Source organism: Triturus cristatus, chromosome 1_2, assembly GCF_964204655.1.
Source record: "Triturus cristatus chromosome 1_2, aTriCri1.1, whole genome shotgun sequence".
Classification (NCBI taxonomy): domain Eukaryota; kingdom Metazoa; phylum Chordata; class Amphibia; order Caudata; family Salamandridae; genus Triturus; species Triturus cristatus.
In genome coordinates, this window is record NC_140580.1 from 948327737 (window position 1) to 948352641 (window position 24905).

Genomic DNA, 24905 nt, shown 5'->3' on the forward strand with positions numbered 1-24905 from the left:
CATCACATTGGTACCAGGGACATTGCAGATATGGTGGTAATGTGTTACCCATGTAGTGGCATTCAAAATTGACAAAGTATATATTTTTTTACATTAATGCCGGGAACTCTGCTTGGTGCACCAAGCAAATCACTGCTAGAAGCCTTGCAAAGGGTGGCCACTAATGTAATCTTGTTTAACCCCTTGTGTGCCCATGACGAGCTGGACTCGTCATGGGCCGCGGTTGCGCTGTGCCCATGACGAGTCCAGCTCGTCATAAACCCCGCCCACTAATGTAACGGCCGGCACAGGGCGGGGAAAGGGCGTGGCACACAAGGGGTTAACATGGTCACTCTAAAAAATAGGATCAGTAGCTCTGGGTAGTTTTCATTGAACTTAAATAGCTCTTTTTTACTGAAAATGTTGGAGACCCTTGCTTGAGCAGTTGACCATGAACACATTTTGTCTGATGAAACCCTCTGCTTTATTTGCATAGAATACGGCTAAATGTATGCACTTCATATATAGCATGGCACGTACACACTTTAGAGAAACATAAAGGACCACAGGATCTTGAAATGGCCATAATGGGCCTGTCTTTTATTTACAGGAAACCAGCTTACATTTCATAAGGAATATGCTACTTACCAGTATGCATCTGTTCTTGGCATGTAGAGCTGCAGATCTACACACTTGTGCATAGATCGCCATCTGGTGTTGGGCCCGGATGTTTGCAGTTGTTTTTCCTCTTGGAAAGTCTTTGGAAGTCACGAGGTCGGTGACTCCTCCTTTGGATCGTATTGCGCATGGGCTTCGGCTCCATCCTCTGATTGTTTCTCGCCAGCAGGGAAATGATGGAGCGTAGTAATAAACAGTGAAGATGCCCATGTGTGTTGTATCTAAATAAATAATAAACTGGAACAGATAAAAGTAGCCGGGGAGGCGGGTGGGCGTGTGTAGATCTGCAGCTCTAAATGCCAAGAAAAGATGCATACTGGTAAATAGCATATTCCGTTCGAGGCATATGAGCTGCAGATTACACACTTGTGCATAGATTATATAGCAGTACCCACCCTTAGCGGCGACCACCGGTATCTGTTGCAGTGGTTTGAAATAATGTTTTGAGTACAGCCTGGCCCACACTAGCTTGTTGCTTAGTTTGCACATCTACACAATAGTGTTTAGTGAAAGTGTGCGGTGTTGACCATGTAGCTGCTTTGCAGATATCATCTAATGGGATGTTTCCCAGAAAAGCCATTGAAGCCCCTATTTTACGTGTAGAATGGGCTTTAGGGGGAATGGATAGCGTTCGTTTTGCTTTGTGGTATAAAATCTGAATGCATTTGACAATCCACCTAGCTATCCCCGACTTGGAGATGGGGTTGCCCTTGTGTGGTGGAGAGAAAGAGACAAACAGTTGTTTGGTCTTACGGAAAGGTTGTGTTCTCTTGATGTAGTAGAGTAAGGCTCGTTTGACATCGAGTGTGTGGAGAGCTCTTGTTGCAACAGTTTGTGGTTGCGAGAAGAATACTGGTAGTTCTACAGATTGGTTAAGGTGAAAAGGAGAAATTACTTTAGGGAGGAATTTGGGGTTGGTACGGAGAACAACTTTGTTATGATGCATTTGTAGGAAAGGTTCTTGAATGGTAAATGCTTGTATCTCACTGACCCTTCTGAGGGAAGTGATAGCTACGAGAAAAGCGGTTTTCCAGGTTAAAAATTGGAGTTCACATTTGTGCAACGGTTCGAAGGGAGGCCCCATTAGTCTGGTGAGAGTGATATTTAGGTTCCACACAGGTGAGGGTGGCACTCTGGGGGAATTATTCTTTTAAGGCCTTCCATGAAGGCTTTAATGGCAGGTACTCTAAAAAGTGATAGATGTTGCCTGTTTTGTAGGTAAGCTGCTATAGCTGCGAGGTGCAGGCGAATGGACATATAGGCTAGATTACACCTTTGTAGGTGGAGTAAGTAGCCTATGATGCGTTGAATGGAGACGTCTAAGGGATTGATGGTGTTGTTGTGACAATAGACAACAAAACGTTTCCACTTGGCGGCGTAGCACGCTCTAGTAGTGGGTCGCCTAGCTTCCTTGATGACGTTCATACAGTCAGGGGGAAGATTTAGATAACTAAATTCTAGGACTTCAGGAGCCAGATCGCAAGGTTGAGCTGAGCTGGGTCCGGGTGTCTGATCTCTCCATAGTTCTGGGTTAAGAGGTGTGGAGAGAGGCGCAATTTTTGGTGCGGTACTACAGATAGTTCCAGCAGTGTGGTGTACCACGGTTGCCTGGCCCAAGTTGGAGCTACTAGGATTAGTGTGAGGGAGTGTTGCTGTAGTTTGCTCACCACTAGTGGAATGAGTGGGAGAGGCGGAAAAGCGTACGCAAATCTGCCTGACCAGTTCATCCATATTGCATTCCCTTTGGATAATGGGTGTGGAAAGCTGGCGGCGAAGTTTGGGCATTTGGTGTTTTCGTGGGTGGCGAAGAGGTCTATCTGTGGATGCCCCCACATCTGAAAGTATGGGTGTAGAACTTGTGGGTGGAGTTCCCACTCGTGGATTTGTTGTGTTTGTCTGCTGAGCAGATCTGCCATAGTGTTTTGGACTCCTGGGACATGCTGAGCTAGGAGAAAGATTTTCTGGGGTATGGCCCATCTCCATATGCCCTGTGCTAGCTGAGAGAGCTGTGGAGAGTATGTGCCGCCTTGTTTTTGAATATAGTACATAGCTGTCATGTTGTCTGTGCGGATTAGGACTGCCTTGCCTGAAATTTGTGTTTGAAAAGATTTTAGGGCTAAGAAAATCGCTAGTAACTCCAGATGGTTGATGTGGAGTAACTTTTGTTGAGGTGTCCATGTGCCCTGCACAGTGAGATGTAATAGATGAGCTCCCCAGCCGGAGAGCGATGCGTCTGTGGTTAGTACTATCTGGGGAACCGGGCCCAGGAACGGTCGACCTGTGGAAAGGTTTGTGGTGGTCCACCACTGCAGAGAGCGATGGGTGCGACCGTCTACCAACACCAGATCTGTTAATTGACCCTGGGCCTGGTTCCATTGGCGCGCTAAGCACTCTTGGAGAGGACGCATCTGGAGTCTTGCGTGAGGTACTATGAAGATGCAAGAGGCCATCATCCCTATTAGTTGCATAAACACTCGAGCTGGAAGGGAGTGTTGTGCTATGAATTTTGCGCGTAGAGCCTGAATGCTTGTAATCCTGGCAGGATTGGGGTAGGCTAGCGCTTTTGAGGTGTGTATGGTGGCACTGAGGTATTGTTTTATGTGGGATGGTTGTAGATGGGACTTTGCGTGGTTTACTGTGAAGCCCAGTTGGTGAAGTAGCTGGATAGTGGCATGTGTGTATTGTACACACTGGCTGTATGAACTGGCCTTTATCAGCCAGTCGTCTAGGTATGGGAAGACATGGATGTGTTGTCTCCTGAGGTGTGCTGCCACTACTGCTAGGCACTCGGTGAATACACGTGGCGCTGTTGTGACCCCGAACGGGAGTACTTTGAATTGGTCGTGTTGGCCGTCCACTACGAATCTGAGGAACTTCCTGTGAGCGTTGTGCACTGGAATGTGGGAATAAGCATCTTTCAGGTCTAAAGTGGTCATGAAGTCGTTTTGGGAAAGCAGTGGAAGTACCTGCTGAAGCGTTACCATGTGAAAATGGTCTGAGTGTATGTATTTGTTTAGGGGCCTGAGGTCTAGGATGGGCCGTAGAGTCTCGTCCCTTTTTGGTATGAGAAAATATAGGGAGTAGACCTCCATATTTCGTTGGTTGGCAGGAACATGGTCTATCGCCCTTTTCTGTAGGAGGGAGATTACCTCCTGCTTTAGTAGTGTTAGATGTTCTTGTGACATTGGGCGTTGTCTGGGTGGAATGTTTGGGGGGTTAGATATTAGTTCTAGGCAGTAGCCTGACCGAATTATTTGTGTTACTCATTTGTCTGAGGTGATGGTGGCCCAGACAGGGAGGACATTTTGGAGTCTGCCCCCGACCGGAGTGGGATGGTCTGGGGGGAATGGAGGGAAGTCATTGGGTAAGTGCGGTGGCAGAGCAGGCGGTGTTTGTTTTGTCTCTGCCTTTGTTATTGTTGCCCCTGTAGCCGCCTCTTTGGTAGCCCCTTGTCAAGGTGGACTGGGTAGGGGCCTTATATGAAGTGGAAGTGGTGTCGGAGGAGTAGCCTCTGGATGTGCTCCGAAAGGAAGAGCGGCGAAAGGAGCGCCTGGGAGGGTGTGATTGTAAACCTCCCATGGATTTTGCCGTGTCAGTGTCTTTTTTCATCTTTTCTAGGGCCTCATCCACTTTTGGGCCAAAAGATGTTCCTGGTCAAAGGGATGGCTGAGGATGGAGGCCTTTACCTCCGGTTTAAAACCTGAGATCCTTAGCCAGGCATGGCGATGGAGGAGGACACTAGTATTGATGGCCCTGGAGGCTGTGTCTGCTGCATCTAGGGCACAACGTATGGAGGTATTAGTAATGGTTTTGCCCTCCTGAATTAGCTTGTTGGCCCTAGGTTTGTATTTATCAGGGAGATGTTGCATTATGGCTTCTAATTCGTCATAATGGGCCCTGTCATACCTGGCTAGTAGCGCTTGTGTATTAGCGATACGCCATAAGTTGGCAGCGTGAGATGCAGTACACTTGCCTGATGCGTCCAAGAGTTTAGACTCTTTGTCAGGTGGTGGTGCTTCGCCTGACGCTTGGGAGTTGGCCCTCTTACGAGCTGTGGACACTACCAGAGAATCTAGTGGTGCTGGCCCTCTGATGTAGGAGGGATCTGTAGGGGCGGATTTATATTTCTTTTCAATGCGCGGGGTAATGACCCTGGCTCTGACTGGGTCTTTAAAGACCTCTGGCGCATGTTTTATAACTCCCTTGAGCATAGGCAATATGGAGGTAGTCTTATGTGTGGTGTCAAACGTATCAAGGAGGAAATCCTTCTCCACGGGGTCGGTATGGAGATTTACCCCGTGATAGTGTGCCGCCCTCTGTAGTAGATGGTTGAACCCCAGTGAGTCTTCTGGTGGGGAAGGTCTGGAAGGGTAGAGATCATCCTGTGGGACGTTAGGGATGTCAGGGATATTATAATCGTCCCATGGGTCTGGGGAGCCTGTGGGAGTGGGGTGCCCTGTAGGTAAGTTTTGGGGCACGTCTCCTATGTCATCTTATGGATCCCCCTGATCATCATCATCCGGAGAGGGTGTTGGGGAATGATGAGGTGGGGGCGGAGATGGTGGAGGAGGGGAAGGTGGAGGAGGCGGTGGAGGTATTCTGAAAGGAGAGGTAGCAGAGTCCTTCCTCTTTGGAGGTGGAGCCGGAGCAGGTTTATCCAGCTGTCTCTTTTTGATGGAGAGCATCAAATGTCCGGTTTTAGGATCCTTGGTTAGTGTTTTTTGTAATGGATCCGGTGTAAAAAGTTCTGGTGATGTTGGTTGGTCCATCGGCGCCGAAGCCGTTGGTTTTTTGGCTTTATCCGCGCTGGTTCGTTGTTTGGAACTATGCTTGGAAAAGTCTGATTGTTTGGCCGGCGCCGAGGTGGATTTCGGCTTCGAAGGGTCGGTGCCGGTGGCCTTGTGTGCTTTTGTCGGTGCCGAAGATGGTGTCGGCACCGAGGAGCTGGAGCTGGTTCTCGACACCGAGTGTTTCGGTGCGGGGCTCGGTGTCGAAGCAGAGGCCATTTTCTTTTTCGGTGTCGAAGAGTGTTTATCGGCACCGACGGTGGGCTGGCTCGAGCCCGAGCCACCGGAAGGCTTAGTCGGCTTCTTTACCGGGCCCGAAGGTGCGGTGTGGGAAGCAATGTCTTTGGTCTTGCTTAGGCCCGGAGGCGAAGGCATGACCGAAGCCTTTTTCGGTGCCGGCGAGGGTGTGGGGGGATAGATTAGTACTCACGACCCTCTGTGCCGGAGTGATGTCCTCCACATCTGAATCGTCGGCTTCGGTGGCGCTGACGAGTCCCTCGTCGGTATGGTGTTCTTCTGGAGCGTCGATGCCTTCCCCGAAGATGTCGTCCGGAATCGTCGTCGACGAGTGTGCCATGGTTCTTCTAGCCCTTCGGTCTCAAATGGTTTTCTTGGACCGGAAGGACTTACACGCCAGACAATCTCGAGCCTCGTGTTCAGGGGAGAGGCAGAGATTGCATACTTCGTGGAGATCGGTGTGGGGGAACTTGGACCCACATTGAGGACACTTCTTGAAGGGAGTCCTTTCCATGAGCCAGGACCGGAGCTTGGGTAGGCCCGAAGGCCGTCGTCGATGACCGGAATCGAAGGTTTTTGCCGATGAGAGGTGCGTCGAGTGGGGAGATCGCATTCGAAAACAATACCGCGAGTTGGGGTGAGCATTGCGCGTCGATCGTCGAACTGGAAGCTGTTCGGAACTGGAGCGCGAAGATCACATCCGAGCCTGATGGAGCAAAAAAACTATCTGAGGATGGAGCCGAAGCCCATGCGCAATACGATCCAAAGGAGGAGTCACCGACCTCGTGACTTCCAAAGACTTTCCAAGAGGAAAAACAACTGCAAACATCCGGGCCCAACACCAGATGGCGATCTATGCACAAGTGTGTAATCTGCAGCTCATATGCCTCGAACATAATATATTGCTTTATAATATTGTCTCTGTTAACCCTGCGCCAAGCAAGATATGATGAATTGCATTGACAGTGATGTATATTTCCTTGTTTTAAAGTCAATATTTGAAATTGTTTTATAAGAATGTTTAACTTAATGTAATGTAAATGCTTAGGTTTTAAATAACTATGCATAAATAAACTTTACTTACTTACACTCTTACCCACTGGAGGTCCAGGGGAGACTATTACAGTGGCAGGAGGAAAAGCTGGCAGACCTAGAAGACAGGTCTACACATAATAATGTTCATATACTAGGCCTGCCGGAGGGACAGAGAAACCCACACAGGAACAATTCCTAGAGGCCCCATTGCCTACCAATCTGACAAAGATGGAAGGCAAGGAGGAGATACATATTGACAGGGCCCACAGAAAACCAGGCAAGATCTCCTTTTACTACGACTGTGGTATTGTGACCCAGAGAAGAGAAAAATGTTTGTAGAGGTAAAAAAGAAACTCAAGGAACAAACACACAACTGCCTCCTGCACTTCTGAAGGTGGGCGTGCAAGGGAAACAACATGTTTGCAGTTTGTGAAAAGTCACTGATTGGTCTGCAGCACCTGAGCGCATTGGGCGCAGATGAAGACTACAAAGCGATGTAGACAGAGGGGGGGGGGTCACAGTAGGACTGATATGAGAGGTATATATGTAGGTTTCATTAACACACTTCTCCCAGAACACAAGAGCTAGTGGCTGTGGCGACAGAGCCAACCCATACCTGGTAGAGATGGAGCTGCATACTATTTGGGACTTGCTATGCTACTTTTGGTTGGTTGAGAGGGGAATGGTACCGAATTTGTAAATTGTAAAGGCCAGGTTGGGCCTGGCCACAGGGGAGGGGTGGGAAGGGGATGGAAGAAGTCACAAAATCACTACAGAACAGGGTCACAAGGAGCTAAAGGGACCTGAGACATGGATACACATGATATTTGCTGATGAGAGTAAATGCTTTGTTTTGGAACATTAAAGGGCCCCCAAATACCATCGAACGTCAAACTATTTGGTCATATGTTAAAAAAGACAGGCACGCATTCTCATGTTACAGGAAACCCGTTTAATGCCCAAGGAGCATGAGAAGTTACAGGCAAGGTGGGGAGGAACACAGTGGTATGCCAGCTTCATGGCCTCTGCGCGAGGGGTGATCCTCTGGGTGGAATCTGGTGTTTCCCTTAGAGTGGAGACAAAATTTGGAGACACTAATGGCATATATACAGGGGCTACTGGGGAGTTATTTTAGAAACCCACTGTGTTATCGACAACGACAACTCAGACTTTTTTGATGAGATTGTGCGCCTGTTAACACCAAATGCCCATTATAATTTACTATGAATGGAGGACTTTAATTGCATTTTGGAAAGAAACCTTGATAGTTAAGTGGCCACAAACAGACCCCTAGGGACATCCTCGCAGGCAGTACTAGATAGTATGGAGACACTGAATTTAGTGGAGCTCTGGAGAATCCAGCGTGGAAACAAAAGAGGGTATTCATTCTAGTCCCCAGCACAAACTACATTTTCTAGAATTAATTTTGGACTCACACATCCAGAGAAGATTGTGGACTCTGGGGATACACAGTATCTTGACAGTACTTTATAGGATCATGCAACGATAACTGTTGAACAAATGGGTTGAGAGTATGTGGCTCCACTTCTGCAGTAGTATTTTCAGCCCCGGGCATTACACAACCAAGCGTTCATGGGACACATAATAGAGGCAATCAGGGAATACTTTGTAGTAAATACAGGATAGGTAGATTCAGCAGATACGGCATAGGGGGCGTTCAGTTAACCATAAGTGGGAAATGTATGAGGATGACTTATGGCGACAGGAAATCTCTGGGAGACACAATAACCAGACTGAAAGGACTTGTTGCAGGCACAGACAAGCGCTGCACACACCAGAAGCCTCGGAACCCAGACAACAGTTAGCAGAAGAATTGGAACAAACGAGGATAGTATGAAGAAGCATGATTACAGGAGATATAAAGAAATGCTGCACGAACAAGGAGATAAAGCATGACGCCTACTCGCATGGCTGGTAAACAGAGAAAATGGCAGCAATTCAGTGTTAGCTGGTAAAACTTCAAAGAAAGACCCGCTCACAGAACAGGACGCTATTCTCTGATGATTTGAGGAACTTTATGCTACACTATACTCAAATCAGTAGTCAGTAAAAGAAGCTGGCATTGCAACTCTACCAGATGAGGCAGTATTATCAAAAGTGACTGCAGAGGTACCCAAGACAATAAATAATCAGAGTAAGCAGATATTATATGGGTGATTAAAAATATCAACGATGACAGGGCACCAGAAAATGCTGGTTTGCCAACTGATTTCTGACAGGAATATGCAGATCTTGCCAAGTACAACACAACTGGCCATGTACAGTAAGGCGTTGGAGATGGGGACTCTGCCAAAATCACTCCGTGAAGCACACAGTGTTAGTAACCAAATTGGGGAAAGATCCTTTGGAGTGTGAATCCTGGCTAGAAGATTAGTGAAGGCAGACAAAAATGTAATACACATGGATAAAACCAGATTTGTTTGGGGACGCACAATGATCCTGAATATCTGGAAGGAATTCTTTATTATGGGACAAGCAACTAAGACAGGTGAACAATGTGCAAGCCTGGATGCCCAAAGGCTTTTAACACTGGGGAATAGCTATGAAGCATGCATCGTCAAGATAAGATCTTGGTCAGAACTTAGTAAAATGGGTCCTCTGTATGGATTGCCTGGCACAGGAGAAGATACGCAACAGATTATCGTGAAAGTGAGCAGTACAGAGAGAAACGAGGCAGGGGTGCCCCCTATCCTGGCTTATATTTGCATTAGTAATTGAGCCATTGGCACAAATAATAAGATCTAGACATGCGGCGATGGTGTACTGGCAGGAGACAAACAAGAGATCATATCCCAATGCTCTGATGACATCTTGCTGGCTTTTAGGAACCCGGTGACAGTGTGGAACAACATAGATGACACAATTCAGGAGATCAGGCGGAACTTTGGATGTAGGCTGAATACATATGATAATCGTCCTATACCCCATTAACACAGAATACCAACAAGGTGAGTAGTCTTCCAATATATGTTACGTTATTAACATTTATTACGAGCACGTAATAAATTCGGGCTGAGATACCCCAGGAGGGGTATCTCAGCCCGAATGCCAGGAGCCAAGCAAAAAAAGGTAGTTAGAATAAGTTGATCTTAGGTAATTTCCTGAATTGGAGATGGTCCTTGCAAGTTCACATATGAAGCTTATTCCAATAAAATGGGGCTTAAAAAGAAATTGACCTGCCACCTGACCAGGACATTCTGACCCTGCGGACCGTGAGGAATGCTTTGTCGCAAGATTCTTAAGAGTCTTTAGGAGGAGTAGTGAGTAAGCATTGAATAGATAGATAGGAAGGCCCTTTACCAATTACAGTTTTGTGGGTTAAGAAGCAGATCTCAGAAATAATTCTGTTTTTCACTGGTAGCCAATGTAAAACATGTAGGAGAGGGAAGGAAGCTGCTTCGGAGGGAAGATTGCAGATAAGGCAGGCGGTGGTCTATACCACCTGAAGTTTAGATAGCAGTGACTCGTTTGTGAGACCAAGAGTGCATTACTATAATCCAGAAGGCTAATGACTAACACCTGGACTAAAGTTTTCCTCGCTGTAAGTGGTAATAAAGGAAAGGCTCTTCTTAGCAATCGCATCATGTGGAAGCATGACCCTACAGTGGACACAATTGATCCATTCGGACTTCCAAGTTTTTAACTACTAGTTTGGGTGAAGGGGCTGTGCCAAGTTCTGGGGGGCACCAATCAGAATTCCACCATGATCTCTGTTTTTGCAGCATTTAACTGGAGACAGTTTTCAGTCATTCAGATGGCAATAGCCTTCACCCCTCGGCGAAGGAAGATTCTTTGGTTTTGGCCAGATTATTATTTTGGGGGATTAGAAGCTGTACATTGTCCTCATATAATATAATCACAAAGCCAAAGGGTCTGACAATTTTGGCAACTTCAGTTGACGTCCAATTAAATATTTGAACATATACCGGAGTGCTAAACCTCTGGAAGTTAATAAATGCAAAGTGGGCGACTTGTTGACTGGTCTAAACCGTAGTATGTGTATGGCTGAAATTTTCGGTGTCACTAATGGGGCATAGTGCCTGAAGTAAAATGATTGTGCTCCCTAAAGCGCTCTATATTCTACAGCATATGCTTATGCATATACCAGACAATTGCTTGTGCAGATTAAACAATCTATTAAGGTTGTTATACTTGTGAACAGGAAAAGCAAGGATAAGTCTTGTTGTTCTACAACTCCTGTGGGATGGAGGGGGCATACAGGCCCTGAACATCACAATATATTACCAGGTGGCTCAGTTGCAATATGATGGTTCCTGGTTCAATTAGGAGGGGTGGATCCAGTCGTCCAAATCATTCAGCTACTGGTACGGTCGATGGAACTGTTAGCACTTTCTTTACTCCCTTGTATGTCCAACGTGCTCCGAGGAAGAGCAGTCAGAGAACGAGCGAGCGAGGAGGTGGTGGTGTTGCGGTTGTGACTGTGGTCCGTGGCAGCGATTGGAGTCTGGACCCCCATCCTCGGCTACATTTCTAGCTGCCGCCTCCGCCCCCCATATCCCCTACTGTGTAAGTGCCAGAGGAGACAAGACCAGAGGGGTGAGAAGGAACGCCTCCCCAAGATCCTGAAGAAATTGGACCATTTGACTCCTACCCAGGCTCCCACTGCCTGACCAATTTCAGGGCCATCTGCATCATTTACAAAGCCATCATGCGCCATAGCCAAACCCTACCTGGCAGGCTAACTCATCACCAGAGGCTCTTGGCACACCCACACAAGGACACCATCTGACCTGCATGGCAAAGAATTGCAAAAAAAACAAAGCAAATAGGCACCCATAATCTGGAATGCCACTCCACTAGCTATCAGGGCCGCTTTTATACTTTTTCAATTTAGGAAGGAGCTGAAGAGATACTTCTTTTAATACCACTACACTACAACACTAAATAATCTACCTCTGCTCTCGAACCCCAGCACAGCTGCCTAGATTCACTCTATGAAAGCATCTCTGCTTTGACCCTAAAAAGCAGTCTCATGCATTTCAGCTAGGCTGCTGCCATACACCTACTAAACATATGCATACAGACATGAGACATTGTCTAGTTTTTCTCACCTGTAATTAAATTAAGCTTAGCCAAAGATATTGGTAGTAAATTTGAGACTAGATTTGTTTTGAGTAAGACTGCAGTCTAATCCGTGAACTGCGATATTTTCAACAGGGCTAGCTGTATTCATTAGCTCTATGGAACGCGTCTCCCATTGTTTGTTCACATTTCTAATACACTGACTGATACTGGACTTTATATACTTTAGTCAGACTCTACTACTATTTGTAAAGTATCTACTGCTATGGTAAAATTCTAATTCAGGAATAAATCCAGAATGTATAACATCAATGATACTACTGAAAGTAAATTGGCCCCAATCTATTTCTATAATAAGTCGTACAAGGCAGTGAGTTATATTACTGATGAAATGTTTCTGATACATTTACAAAACGTTTTGATAGAAGATTTTGTTTGGAGTATCTCCCTCTTTGTAGCTTTACGCTAAGGTGGAGCCAAAGGAATTCTGACGCTTGTCCTTAAATTATGCACTTAACTCAAGATTAGATGTTTCCATTTCTTCTTGCCCAATTTATGATGACAAACAAGGAGTGTGCTAAAATGTTCCATGTTAGAATTTAAGAATGCTAAAATGATTGATCCTGCCTGCTTCCATAAAAAGTCCAGTGAAACAAAAATGTTATTTTGCTGTGCTCACCAATATATTTATATACATATCTATATATTAATAAAAAACTGCTCTGCTCTTTGCCCGGTTCCCTTTTCCTTATGAATCCTTGTTTATAAGCCCTTAGTAGTATGTCTATGCTTTGCTTCTTTTTTATAATTTTTTTGGTCTTTAGAGTTGGTTATAAATAAAATGTAAGCTTTGTGATTTGAAAAGAAAATTCTGAATATAGTATGTGATGCTGCATTTTATATAAAAGTCGACATGATACACATTTTTTACCTGAAATAAGCATTTCTTGATTGAATGACTTCAGTGCAGTTAGTCGGCAATGGCAACATTACTAAGCAAAACCTTCTATCCTTCCATAGTTCAGAAAAAACCCAGCGCAGGTAAATAAGGAAAGTGAAGTATCTCAAAGCATTTTTGTATAGGTTTTGGTCTTTGTTCTGCTCAAACTTGCACATGTACAGAACTCACAGGCACACTGGTTAGCATTGACATTACACAAGCTGATGGATATACTGGCAGAGATTAACTATTTTATATGCAGAAGTGCTGTGATATGGCACAATGTTTGGTAATCATGCCCATAATATACCTGATGCCTCAACAGAGGGTGAGTTGGCTAATTGTGTCCACGGGCAAGGGGATAGATATTTACACCTGTTTAATTCGAACCGGGTCAAAGGCAATTAGGGCAGGGGCTAGGTCTGTGGCTGCTTTTGTATGGTGGATGCCTGGGAAAAGGTAGAACTTAGCTTTTGATGTAGCACAAGGCTGGATGGGAATTGACAGTTAGTAGAAACTAGGGTCTGCGGAATTGGTTAGCGGTGCAGGCTAGTCCAGAAGGATAGGAGTAGCAATTGAGAGGCTACCAGATACGGGTGGGGAATCCCCGCCAGAGGTGTGAGGGCCCTGGAGTGAGATGCCTCTTTGGTAGGTGATAACAACCATCAGTTGGGTCAGCTAAAAGCCCAGAAGGGGATGCTATCCAGTTTGTTAGGGTTGACAATGTGCTCTCGTAAACTATTTTCCCAACCCGTGTTAGACACAACTTGGAAAGAGCGTATATGATGCATTGGAAAGATTGGGCTGCAAGGAGTTTTAAGTGATGTGAAAAGCCACCTGATCCAGAAAAGGGGGTGGAGAGTTTAGAGGCTGCTGACATTAACAGGACTCTCAGGTCATTAGGTGGCTAGCTGCTGATAATGTAGATGAGTAGCCCCTTTCAATTAAACTTTTATATTATACATCCCTCCAGGTGTAATCCTCTAACTTCACAGCAAAGTAGGAACACAAATTATATTCTCTACTTTTCCCATGTAATGATACAGCCGTTTGGCAGCTATTTGTCCGACCGCCATCAGATTTCCCTAGCAGAATGAGTATGAGGCATCACTTGAGAAGGATATCTGCTAAAGTACCAGGAGAATCCAGGTGTAAAGCAGACCGGTCAGGGGTGTGGAATTCCTTTAGTCTGACACCCAGGACAAATTGATGGGGATTAAGGACAACAAGTTTTCATGTTTATTTGTCCTTGGGACAAGTAGGCCCAACCCCCTGCCAGTTTGCAGCACCACGTTATGGATCAGTGAAGGGCATTGTCTGCAGTTAATGTAATATTTGTGTCCATATCCCAATGCTGTATGAATGGTATTTATGGTTCATTAATGCAAAGCCTTTATTATTAAGGTGAGCACTGAAGGAAAACTTTGTAAGCTCGGACTGTACTACTGACAGTGGATCCAGTATAAAAATGTGTACACACATTTGCAAAGTTTAACAATATGAGGCTACATAACATGATCCCAGAATACTCTCTGGAAGGATGCAAATATTTACAGAAGCTTGAAAGCAAGATTGATGATTCTTTGCTTTCAAAATAGCATGTTCACAAAAAATGAAAGTAGAAAAAAAAATGTTTTGATAAACTACTGTGAAATAAAAGTACCAATTCTTTGAAGCATCGTTTAGTAAAATGTGTTGATGTATACTAGTGTTTCCAAAAAACATATTCATAATGAAATAATCAGGGTAACCAATTTCAACAAGATTATGGGAAACATGAAAATAAACAAGCACTGGGAAACCAAATTGTCTGACATTGGTGGCCAGTGTTCTGGTTTTGTCAATGCGTGTCTTGTTTTGGCATAGTCTTTGTAAAACTTTATTGTGGAGGGAGCTGCTGGGTCATCACCATCATAACAAACAGTGGCAAAAACATTTTTTGGTGTCAAAAAGCACATATTGACACATTAGTTCCTGGCACTGAACAAAACTACTTTATGTGCTAATATGATTCTTGTGAAAGAGCAGAATTCTGTCATAGTGAAGCCAGACGATAAATAGAGAGAGAGATAGAATTTTAAGGAACAACAAAAGGTGTTGGATAAACAATTAGGGGCACAATTCTTACAGAAAATAACAAATGTGAATCCATAGTATATGTCCTTGCATTAGTGCAGATGTACAGCTTTCTTGAATTCACAAGAACTGCACAAGTAGGCCAGGAAATCGTACCTCTAGAAAATATTTGTAAACTGTATTTTAGGACGGGTAAATATGTATGAGTGGATTTGCTCACACAAAAATCTTTAAGGTATTTACATGTTCACTTTCCCTTAAACCACTTTTTCCCAACCCTGGAGGAAGTTTTATTTCTGCCCTTTTAGAAGTAAATGTTCAACCTTTCTCTGTATGGGTAAAGATTAGAGAACAGCGGGTGACAAACCCTAAACCATGCAAGTCGGTATGTTTGCACAGCCTCAAGAGGGCTTTCCAACCCTGGAACTATTGTTTACTCCTATCTGCAGCCCCAGTTTTTAGATCCTGCTGAAAGGAGGCAAAATAAGGTAACTGCTAGTAATCAAACCCTACAATAATATGAGCCCTGGCATAATCAGGGAAGCTATTATCAGACCTCTTGTATAACGAGATTGCTGCTGAATCTGTCGCCACACTGCATGGCACCAAAGGAACAAGTGCATTTTTTTACAGGACAGGTAGATTTATGATGAATCCTGTCCCATGGACAAGTAGATATTTTATAAAATTCCACACCCCTGCTGGTATATAATAAATGTCCAGGGGGTATGCAACATATGGAATTTCTGCAGGCTTAGTTAATCCTCCAAATGCTGAAGGGGAACTCCAAAATGCCATCTTGTCATCCTCAAATGCTTTTTCATATGCAGAAATAAGGCTGCACATATAAGTGAATTTTGAAAGCAGTAATAATATCTAGAAACATACCATTAAAAGTTCATCATTACGGAAAATTGAGTTTTATTCAGGAGGCACTTTAAACTGGAACCATTACATGAATCCAAAAGCCACATAACATCCTTTTGTCTGGAAGAAATGGACAATATGTGTTTGAAAATTCCTTGAGAACATGTGGGTGTGCTCTTGTGTCAGGTGTTTTTTAGTTAATACACATTGCCATGTGGTCTGTATGGATTGGACTGGTGTTCATCATATTGTGCATCTATCTGCTCATTAGCGCCTAAAGGCCTCAGGTTTCTTGTTTTTCTGTATTTGTGATGATCATCATCATATGACAATGCATTAGAAACTTTTGATAGTGTGCTTTTAGTTTCCATAGTGATATACTTCTTTTAAATAATGGATGCTATTAATATTAATATAGAAAGACTTTGTATGCAAAATGATGACATTTCCCAGGAGTTTTCCTCCCCTGCTACGTTCATTAATCACAGGGACATTTTCTCGCAATGGCTCTTGAGGATCAATATGAAAGAAATGTTTTGGGTTCTCCAGGCGAGAACGGAACATTTCCTGCTTCTAGGGAAATTGATTTTATATCAAGGCTACAGCCTGAGGACACACTGGTTTCTCAGGAATATAAACTGGACTTGGAGGGGGCTCTGAGCTGTCTGCCTTAAACTTTCAGGTATACGGCAAATCGTATTAACCTTTCATGATAGCCAGGGTTTATCAAAACAAAATTCACAAAATCTAATATTTGTTTTTATAATGTTTACATTTGGTACATGTATAATCATCACAACGTTTTTAATATTTACTGTAATCATTTTACCTCTACTGTGTAGAACATTGCCTTTAACCAAAGCCCTATACCTGGTAATTCTGTGTGCTCTCACTTTGGTGAAAGGGTAAAGAGAACCCATTTAATACTAAGTGTCCCTCACAGGTTTTACTGTTGTATACTAATGCCAACCTTATTTGGTTAGGTTCAGGAGAGATTTGTTCAAAACCACATTCCAATTTCCCCATTCTGAATAGTCTAAGAATTCTGTTCTTGTCTTAGAGATGAGCGAAATGCAATTGATATGGTCAGTATTGAACTGGTACATAGAAGCACTCCCTTCTTTATAGACAAGGTTTTGCTTTGCTCTTTCCGAAACCGTAGGTGAGAGTTCAGTCAAACCTTACTATCTAGAAATGAATAACAGACCATAAACAATCTGAGGTAACAGTGAACTTCATGCTACACCTTTAAGTTTAAAGGTGTGTATTTGCCCATGTCAATATTTGTACTGTTACTACTGTTGTAATGCAACATGTTCTTCTATCATAATGCTTCAAAAGATTTTCAAGTAGAAGAATATGAAGGAAATTAACATCTGTAAAGAGAAAAATAGCAAATAACTTTTTTTATACCTCATAAATAAGTACTTACATTAAATGTTTTGTCCTCTTTTTTCTTCAACTGCTGCACCTCATCAAGATCCTTCTCCAATTGGGCCTTGTCTTTATGCACAGAATGAAGTTCCTGGTCTTTCCTTTTTATGACAGCCTGCAGTTTGCGGTTCTCAATTTCCTTTGCATGGCAATCATCACGTAGCTCTCCAATGAGGGTTTCTTTTTCCATTAATATTGTTTGATAATCTTCCACACCCTGAAACATACTCTGAATTAGCAAAATTATATTTACACAGCCCTGGGTAGGACTGATTGAAGATACTTTGGGTAGTACTGAGGAAGATACTTTAGAGTGAGACTAGCAAGACTACATGCGTGTCAAGCTCTTTGCACCCTAACAACTCCCCATGTATGCATAAATAATCGAACCTAACAAAACAGGTTTCACATTTACATACAATAGGTTACTAAGTGGTGGCATTTACAAAAAAATCAGCTTTTCCACAGTAAGCTACTTTCAAACAGATTGATCACAATGAATCTGTTCGGTCCCGGCTAGACCATATAAGGTGAAGTGGGTTCTTATCACAGAAATCCATACAAATCCAAAAATGCATCTTTTGACAGAAACACAAACAAAACTTCATCAGACTATTTTTAAGATGCAAACTACATTTTATTTCTTACTCTTTAGGGGCATCAGGCCTGTAAGTGGCTGTAAGTTTACTTCTGCTAGGCCCAAAGTCAAATTCAAAAGTATCTTAGCTGGGTAAGTGGTGCCATTGGCTTCCACATTAATAAAGGAGTGAAAATCACCACGGGCAAGTAAAGTAAAATTAGATACAGTAGAAAATAAAGTCACGGAAGGGCATTGGCCATGGTGGTGTGTTAAGATGAAAGATGGAGATATCGCAGCAATGCCTCATGCCCGAAAACATCAGGTGTGTTCACTCTCATAAACCTGAGAGAAATAAACTGAGCATGCCATATTACAGACGCATCCCAGCAAGGAGCAAAGAGCATCACAGCATAATTCTACCTTCGCTGTTGGTCCTAGTCCCTCAACCACACAGGTGTTCCATCACTGGAGATAGGAAGAAAAGGCTGTACTTGTTCAGCTAAAACTAGAGATATATATATATATATATAAGATAAACAAATAGCGAAAAACTCTGAGACTACTAACACCACCATCAGTATGAAGACCAAGGAAGAATTCCGTCTTATCATGAGCTTCAGCAAACAACACAGGGCAATTCACAAGATTATCCAAACATGTTGGCCTTTAGTTCTGTGTGATCCAGTAATAGGACCCCTGCTACCGCAGAGGGTGTCCATTACCTATAGTAAGGCTCCATCTATGAGGGATTGTTTGGTATCAACTAACCCTGAAATCATGGAAAAAACCTTGTGGCTTCAAACACACAAAGGTTTTTTTAAGTGTAAAACATGCAAAGCGTGTACCCATGGGATTAACACGCTGTTCTACACCACTCCCTTTTGCCAAACCAAGTACAAAATTACTAAACTGCTCACATGCAAAACTGAATTCGCCATATATGTATTGATATGCCCCTGTGGACTCAAATACATTGGGAGCACTAAACTCCAGGCTCATAAGCGCATCCTTCAACATCTCCGTGCAATTTCGAATGAAGACAGCACATATCCCGTGGCGAGACATTTTAAAAAATCCCATCAATCCAACAACAAAGGTCTCAATTATTTTGTAATTGATGCCGTACCTCCTAGTAGAAGAGGAGGAGATCGTGAATATTAGCTCAGAAAACTCGAGACAAGATACATATTACAATTAGACACCAAGTACCCTAACGGTTTGAATGTGACAGAAGACCTGTTCACCTGCCTTTGAGCAGGTGGATAACCCTTCTCCTTCATTCGCCAGAAGTAGCAAATTTTGGGATCTTAGCCATAGGAATTCTCACACATTTAAATATGCTTTTTAGACATTTTTTGGATATTTTATCTGGATTCACCACAGGCTGCCCACGTAACATTCGCCCGGTCTATAAGGTAGAGAAGTCAACCTGCAAAACCCATTAGGTCTTTGTTTACCAATTGAGATCTTTATACAATTTTATATATTTATATATTTAATATATTTATGAGGTTATATTTATATTTATATGTGTGTATTTATATTCATATATTTATTGTTTGCATTTTGCACATCCCCTTCCCTTTCCTTCCAATGCATATATGGGTGACTATGTAATTGGGTACTCCAACGAGTAATCTTCCTATATGGATCATCAGCCTGTCATGTCAGATACAACATGTGGTAATTGATTACCCCCTTGTTCATCTGCTTATCTGACTATTCTGAGCGTATTTCTGGGAAATTCCTGATTCAAATTTTTGGCTTTTAATCTTATATGTCTTTTGTATCTTGTCCCCCCTCCTAGGAGTTTTGATATTTGATATTTTATATCTGATACCTTACATTTGATACGTGATGTTTATACATTTTGGGACACTATGCCATTACGGGTCTTTCAAACTGTATTTTACATTGATTTGTCAGTAGAGATTCACAGCAATTACCTATGTGTAAAATTTCAAAATCTCTGGTACACCACCAGTATTTTCTCATTGCTGCTCGCTATGTTTCAATTTGGTTTATCTATTGTTCTCCGTTTACATAGAAGAACAAGTAGAATTTAATGCACATGTGTTAATTCACATCAAGCACTGTTATTTGCACATGCTTAACCCCTTTTACCCTCGGTCAATTTTGAGATTTATTTTCATGACGTAACACTTCTAGCGGGATGAGTTTTTTTTATATATAATTTCAGTATATTAAACTAGGATGTTTACATTACTTGTATCGTCCATTCCCAACTGCATTTACAAAATTGCTTTGATACATGTTAATACACGCTAGTGTTTTGTCTATGTCTACTTTGTTTTGACACCACGTGGGGTATTACGTTTTCATGCACGGTCACTTTAAATTTACGCACAAAATGTATCCATGTTGAGTGAACAAGGCTCGCCCGAGCCGAAACGCGTATCGACGACATATGGATAATAAATAATACCGCAAGCACCTACTCTGGGTCTGTGTCTATCCTTTGGTTTCCTATCAATTTGGAGCCCTGCTGGAAAGAAGTGATATATATATATATATATATATACACACACACACACACACACACACACACACACACACATACTTATTCAAGCATATGATCGTATGAAAGCTCCGAAAGTGGAAAATAATTATTTCTCATAGTTGCTAATAATAGTAACATAATTAAAATACCACACAGATCGCTCAAAATATATTTTTACCTTAAATTTCTGGATCTGTGCTTTGTGTGTAGCGTCTCTTGCTTTCGTCAACAATGCATTTAAGCCATCTATTTCCTGACTGAAGTCTTCATTCTACAAGATTACAAAACATGTAAACAGAAACCTGAGAACCAACACGCTGATCTCCTTATGATGTGGACAGCACGTATCTAAAATATTTCTTATTCTGAGAATAAAGAAATATGCTACTAAGAATAGAAGTTATACGTCAGCAAACAAAATAACTATACACTGTGTCCTTATATGCTCCCATTCAAAATGATCAAATGGAAAAAAAACAACAATGAAAGAAGATGGAAAACTGATGAAGGAAAACTCTAAAAATAGAAAGCAAAGTTAATAATATTATTAACTATTTTACTAAGAAACTAAGTCCCTTAGCTGGTTAAAAAACAGAAGAGTTGGTGATCCCCCCCCCCCCCACAACCACATCACATACACACATTAGGTATATTGAATCCTTTTCTAAGCAGACAAAGATAGTATTTTATCACACAGAACAATTAAAGACAACAGAATACACAGCTAAACGGGCTGACTGTCTGAGAGGAGAGTAATACTAGCTTTATCGTTAATTTTACTCCTGGTCCCAGTATTCCTCAATTTGCAAACAAGTGTATCAGACATCTACTGGAAGGACCCAAAACGGTTTCTGAAAACTGGAACCAAAGTTGAGCACAGCTAGCTACAGAGCATGTATAGTATTCAGGTTCATTCCTCTACTTGCACAGCTAAACCTGAAGGAGCCAATGATTGACCATCTTTGCTGACAATTAGTAGTTGGGTTGGATGCTCACTGAGAACAGGTGAGGGCTAAGGAGCAGAAGCAATTGAATCACCATAAAAGGTGCCACCCACCTCTTTCCTCTTCCCAACTAATGAGCTGATTCCCCAGCAAATACATATATGTATATATATATTAAAAGATTAAAATGAAAAAAAGATTTCTTTACCTAGGTATTTGTTTTGTTTGCAATTTTAATTTCTGCATTGAAGGACTGTTAAACAGATCTACAGACATAGTGGTTGTTTGCCATGAATTCTGTCAAGCCTTTGTCTCTATAACAGGATCAAGAATGGTGTGGGGGGGGAAAAGACAGCAATCCATCTACGAAAGGTACTGAATGGACCGCTGAGGAGCTCATGCCATTGTTTTACAGGAACACCAGTTCCGGAAAAACAAGTGGGTCGGTGGTCAGACCAATGGCGGAGAAGATAGCGATCCCACCTTTCTTAAAGAAGGAAAATTAAATAGTATGGCAATGGTATGATAACGTGGCTATAAAAGGGGAGTAAAAGGCACGACCTGCATTGAACCAACCTGCTTCTCCCCTGATGAACAGATCCAGGCAATCTTGTCAACAGTTCCCTGAAGAAATTATAGACATGTTCAAAGCTCATAAATACTGCTAGAATCTAACAATGCCAGTGTCTATGGGGATTGGAGGTGGCGTCTGAGGAGCACTGGCCAGACACAAGACCCACTGAGGCTGTCCACAGTTCTAGGTGCTTGTTCAGGGACAGGATGGAGGCCACATCTGCAGCTTATCATGAGCAGTAGCTGTCTAATTGCTGGACAGTCCCAATGCTCCTGCAGTAGTGGGTAGGTCTAAAGCCTAATGGATGATCAAAGATACAGTCATTTCCAGAAACCAGCAAGAGGCAGTTTATTTGGGTTAAGGTCAAGTCAATGCCTTGTGATACCTGAAAAATGTCTTGCAGGCAAGACAAGAGTTCCCCAAATGCATGGTCAGGAAGTCTGTTTATGCTTTGCCATCAAAGAAACTTCACTACAGTTCAACAAATGATTAAAAGGCAGCAGAACTGTTGCAAATGAAAATACGATGACCTGACCTCAATAACTAGACACAATGGTGTGTGTGCATCACAAACAAAATCTGCCATCTTCATGAATGTTATTGTTTGAAGCACAAACCTGGAAAACCAAATTACTCTAAGGGGCAATACACCATAGGTACACCATTGCATAGATATTTTTTGCCCACAGCCATACCTCTTTTTCTTTTGTCTTTAAAGCCAGAGTTAATCCTTGAATAGTTTTATCTCGTTTAAAACCATTCTTTTTTTCAACAACAAGTTCCTGGGCTTTGGTTTTTAGTTCAATCTGAAGAGCCTAAAATAAAAATAGATAACAAACAAAATCAATTTTCCATGAGCACTGGAAAACAAGGAGCAAGCGAGTAAAACTTACTAACTGGCATGTAACGAGTGTTAGAATATAAAGATGGCAGTTAGAACCTTTTATCAAGAGGCAACCTTCATTCAAAACATTAAATCACAGTAGTAGCAAAAAAAGTTTATTCTGCCCATAATGCTTTATCTGTAGGACACATCAAAATAGTTTATACCATAAGAGGAACTTGTTCGGGTGGTAACATTTCAACAAACACTGAAAAAGTAATAGGTCTGGGTTTCATGTTACAAACACAGCATCCAGAAATAATGTTTCCATGTAATAACACATTAAAGCCAATGTTTTGTAGTGATGGTAGTAGTAGTGGTGTTGGTGGTGTGAAGTACTGGGATTGGCAGTATAAGCTGTGGTGCTACAGGTGGTAACGGTATCAGTGATATTGGTAATGGTGGTGATGATTCTGATGTTTGTACTGGTGATAATGTTAGTGGTGGTGGCCTGATATGGTTGGTGGCTGCAGTATTGATAGTGGTGGTGGTGATATTAGTAAAGCCTGCAGCAGTGTAAAAAGACTGATTTCTGTATACAATGCATGTGCAAGATAAAGAATTCAAATGTGACAAAACGTATAATGGTCCAGTTTACACTGGATGCAAAAAAAAAGACCTTCATGTGCCACAGTGTAGCACTCTACGAGTCGGCATGATACACCAAACAGCCCACAGAATAAAAGAGAAATGCTCCCCTGGGCTGAGAAGTGATTGACTTCTCAAGCCAATAGCTGAAAGAGGGTGATCCCAATAAGCCAGTGGTTGAAGGGGGATGAACATAAACCCACTCGACGGATATAGTAAGCAACAGATCGTGAAAATAGCTGCCCCTTCCAACCCAGATCTATTTATATAAGTGTCATGAACAAAGCTCAACATAGATGGGGAGAAATTTTCAAAGGGAAGAGCGGATCAGAATGTTGGGAAAGTGAAGGCATCATTCATATGGCAAGTCACTGCCTGCCAAGCTGTGCTAAGAAGGCTGGGCCAGAGGTAGTCACCTCTCATGAACAGGGGATTCCTAAAGAAGGTTGTGTTCAAGATAAGTATCCACCCATGGTTGGATAATCGAAGAGTTGTAGGATCATTACTGTGGCTGGATCTGAAGTTACAATGCACTGATGGAGCAGTAGTTTGACTTTTATATAACAGGATTAGTGTAGTTAATGGACGTGAAGAACACGTTCATTATAATCATGCTCTGTGCCAAAGAATCAATGCCCTAAACAGCAAGTTGCTTATCTTTGATTAAGCTCTTTCTGGTGGATACTCTCTATAACCGTAGATTTTGCAACTTGTGGATTTCCCCAGACTCCAGGTTGGAGTCAGACTTTCAGCAATTGCTCCCATGTGCCAGAAGGTGGTGACGACACACTCTGCAGCAGAAGTGATAACACAAAACTGTACATAGGAGCTACCACTGCGATCTGATGTCAGTTTTCTTTTGAAACTCCTCCACAAACTTGGACATCGTTTGACCATGACAGACTGTAATCATGACAGCATGTAAAACCTACCTTTTAAGAAACATAAACACCACTTCAGAGAGCATAGAGGAGGGAGGGCAGTGGGAAATCTGTGAGATAGAAAATCCACCAGTAGAGTACCACCAAAAGTAGGTAACTTGATCTCCTGATGGATACTTCTAACAGAAGATTTGCTTTATGAATATGCAACAAATAAGTACCCCACCCTACCAAAAGGTGGAAGGTCTAAGTAGTGGATTTACTGCAAGAAGTCCTGCAAGACTAAGCAGGCAAAATGGCCCTCCCTGCAGGCCTGAGGGATGACATAGTAATACCAGATGAACGTGTGGACAGACAGCCACATAGCAGTCTGGAAAATATCTCACATCGGAACACTCCTAACAATTGCTCTTGTGGAATGAGTGTAAAGGCCTTCAGGATGTTTTTTCTTGGCCAGGCCATTTTTATGTTCTGGACTGGATCAGCGAATCAAACAAATGGCTGGTCTTTCACCCACCACTAGATCTAAGAAAAAACTAAGGACACTCATTGGCTCCAATTGGAGAAGCCTCTCCTCCTCCTAAAAGAGATGTGGCAAAAAGGAAAAGTGGAAAGCACGATTGGCTTTCCCACATGGTAGAGCGATATCACCATGTAGGAAAGATGAAAAGATGCCTGAGTCCGAAAAATCAATGTGTTAGAGAAGAATATGCTACATGGTGGTTGAACTGACGGTGTCTCCAGCTCACTGACACACCAAGCAGAACTAATCGCAATCGGGTAAACAGTCTTAATATTCACCAACCTCAGGGAACAGTCGAGCATTGTCTCAAAAGG

The 24905-nt window shown here is 42.7% G+C and overlaps 1 protein-coding gene across 1 annotated transcript in view; it reads right to left on the reverse strand.

Moving 5' to 3' along the window:
* Positions 1-24905, reverse strand: part of CDK5RAP2 (CDK5 regulatory subunit associated protein 2) — a 723544-nt gene that overhangs the window by 566346 nt on the left and 132293 nt on the right. Inside the window, exons 9-11 of the mRNA XM_085609970.1 lie at positions 22412-22531; positions 20377-20469; positions 17096-17314 (exon numbers count right to left, since the gene is read on the reverse strand). Of these exons, the coding sequence (XP_085466096.1) occupies positions 17096-17314; positions 20377-20469; positions 22412-22531 (432 nt within the window). The remainder of the gene's footprint in view (positions 1-17095; positions 17315-20376; positions 20470-22411; positions 22532-24905) is intronic.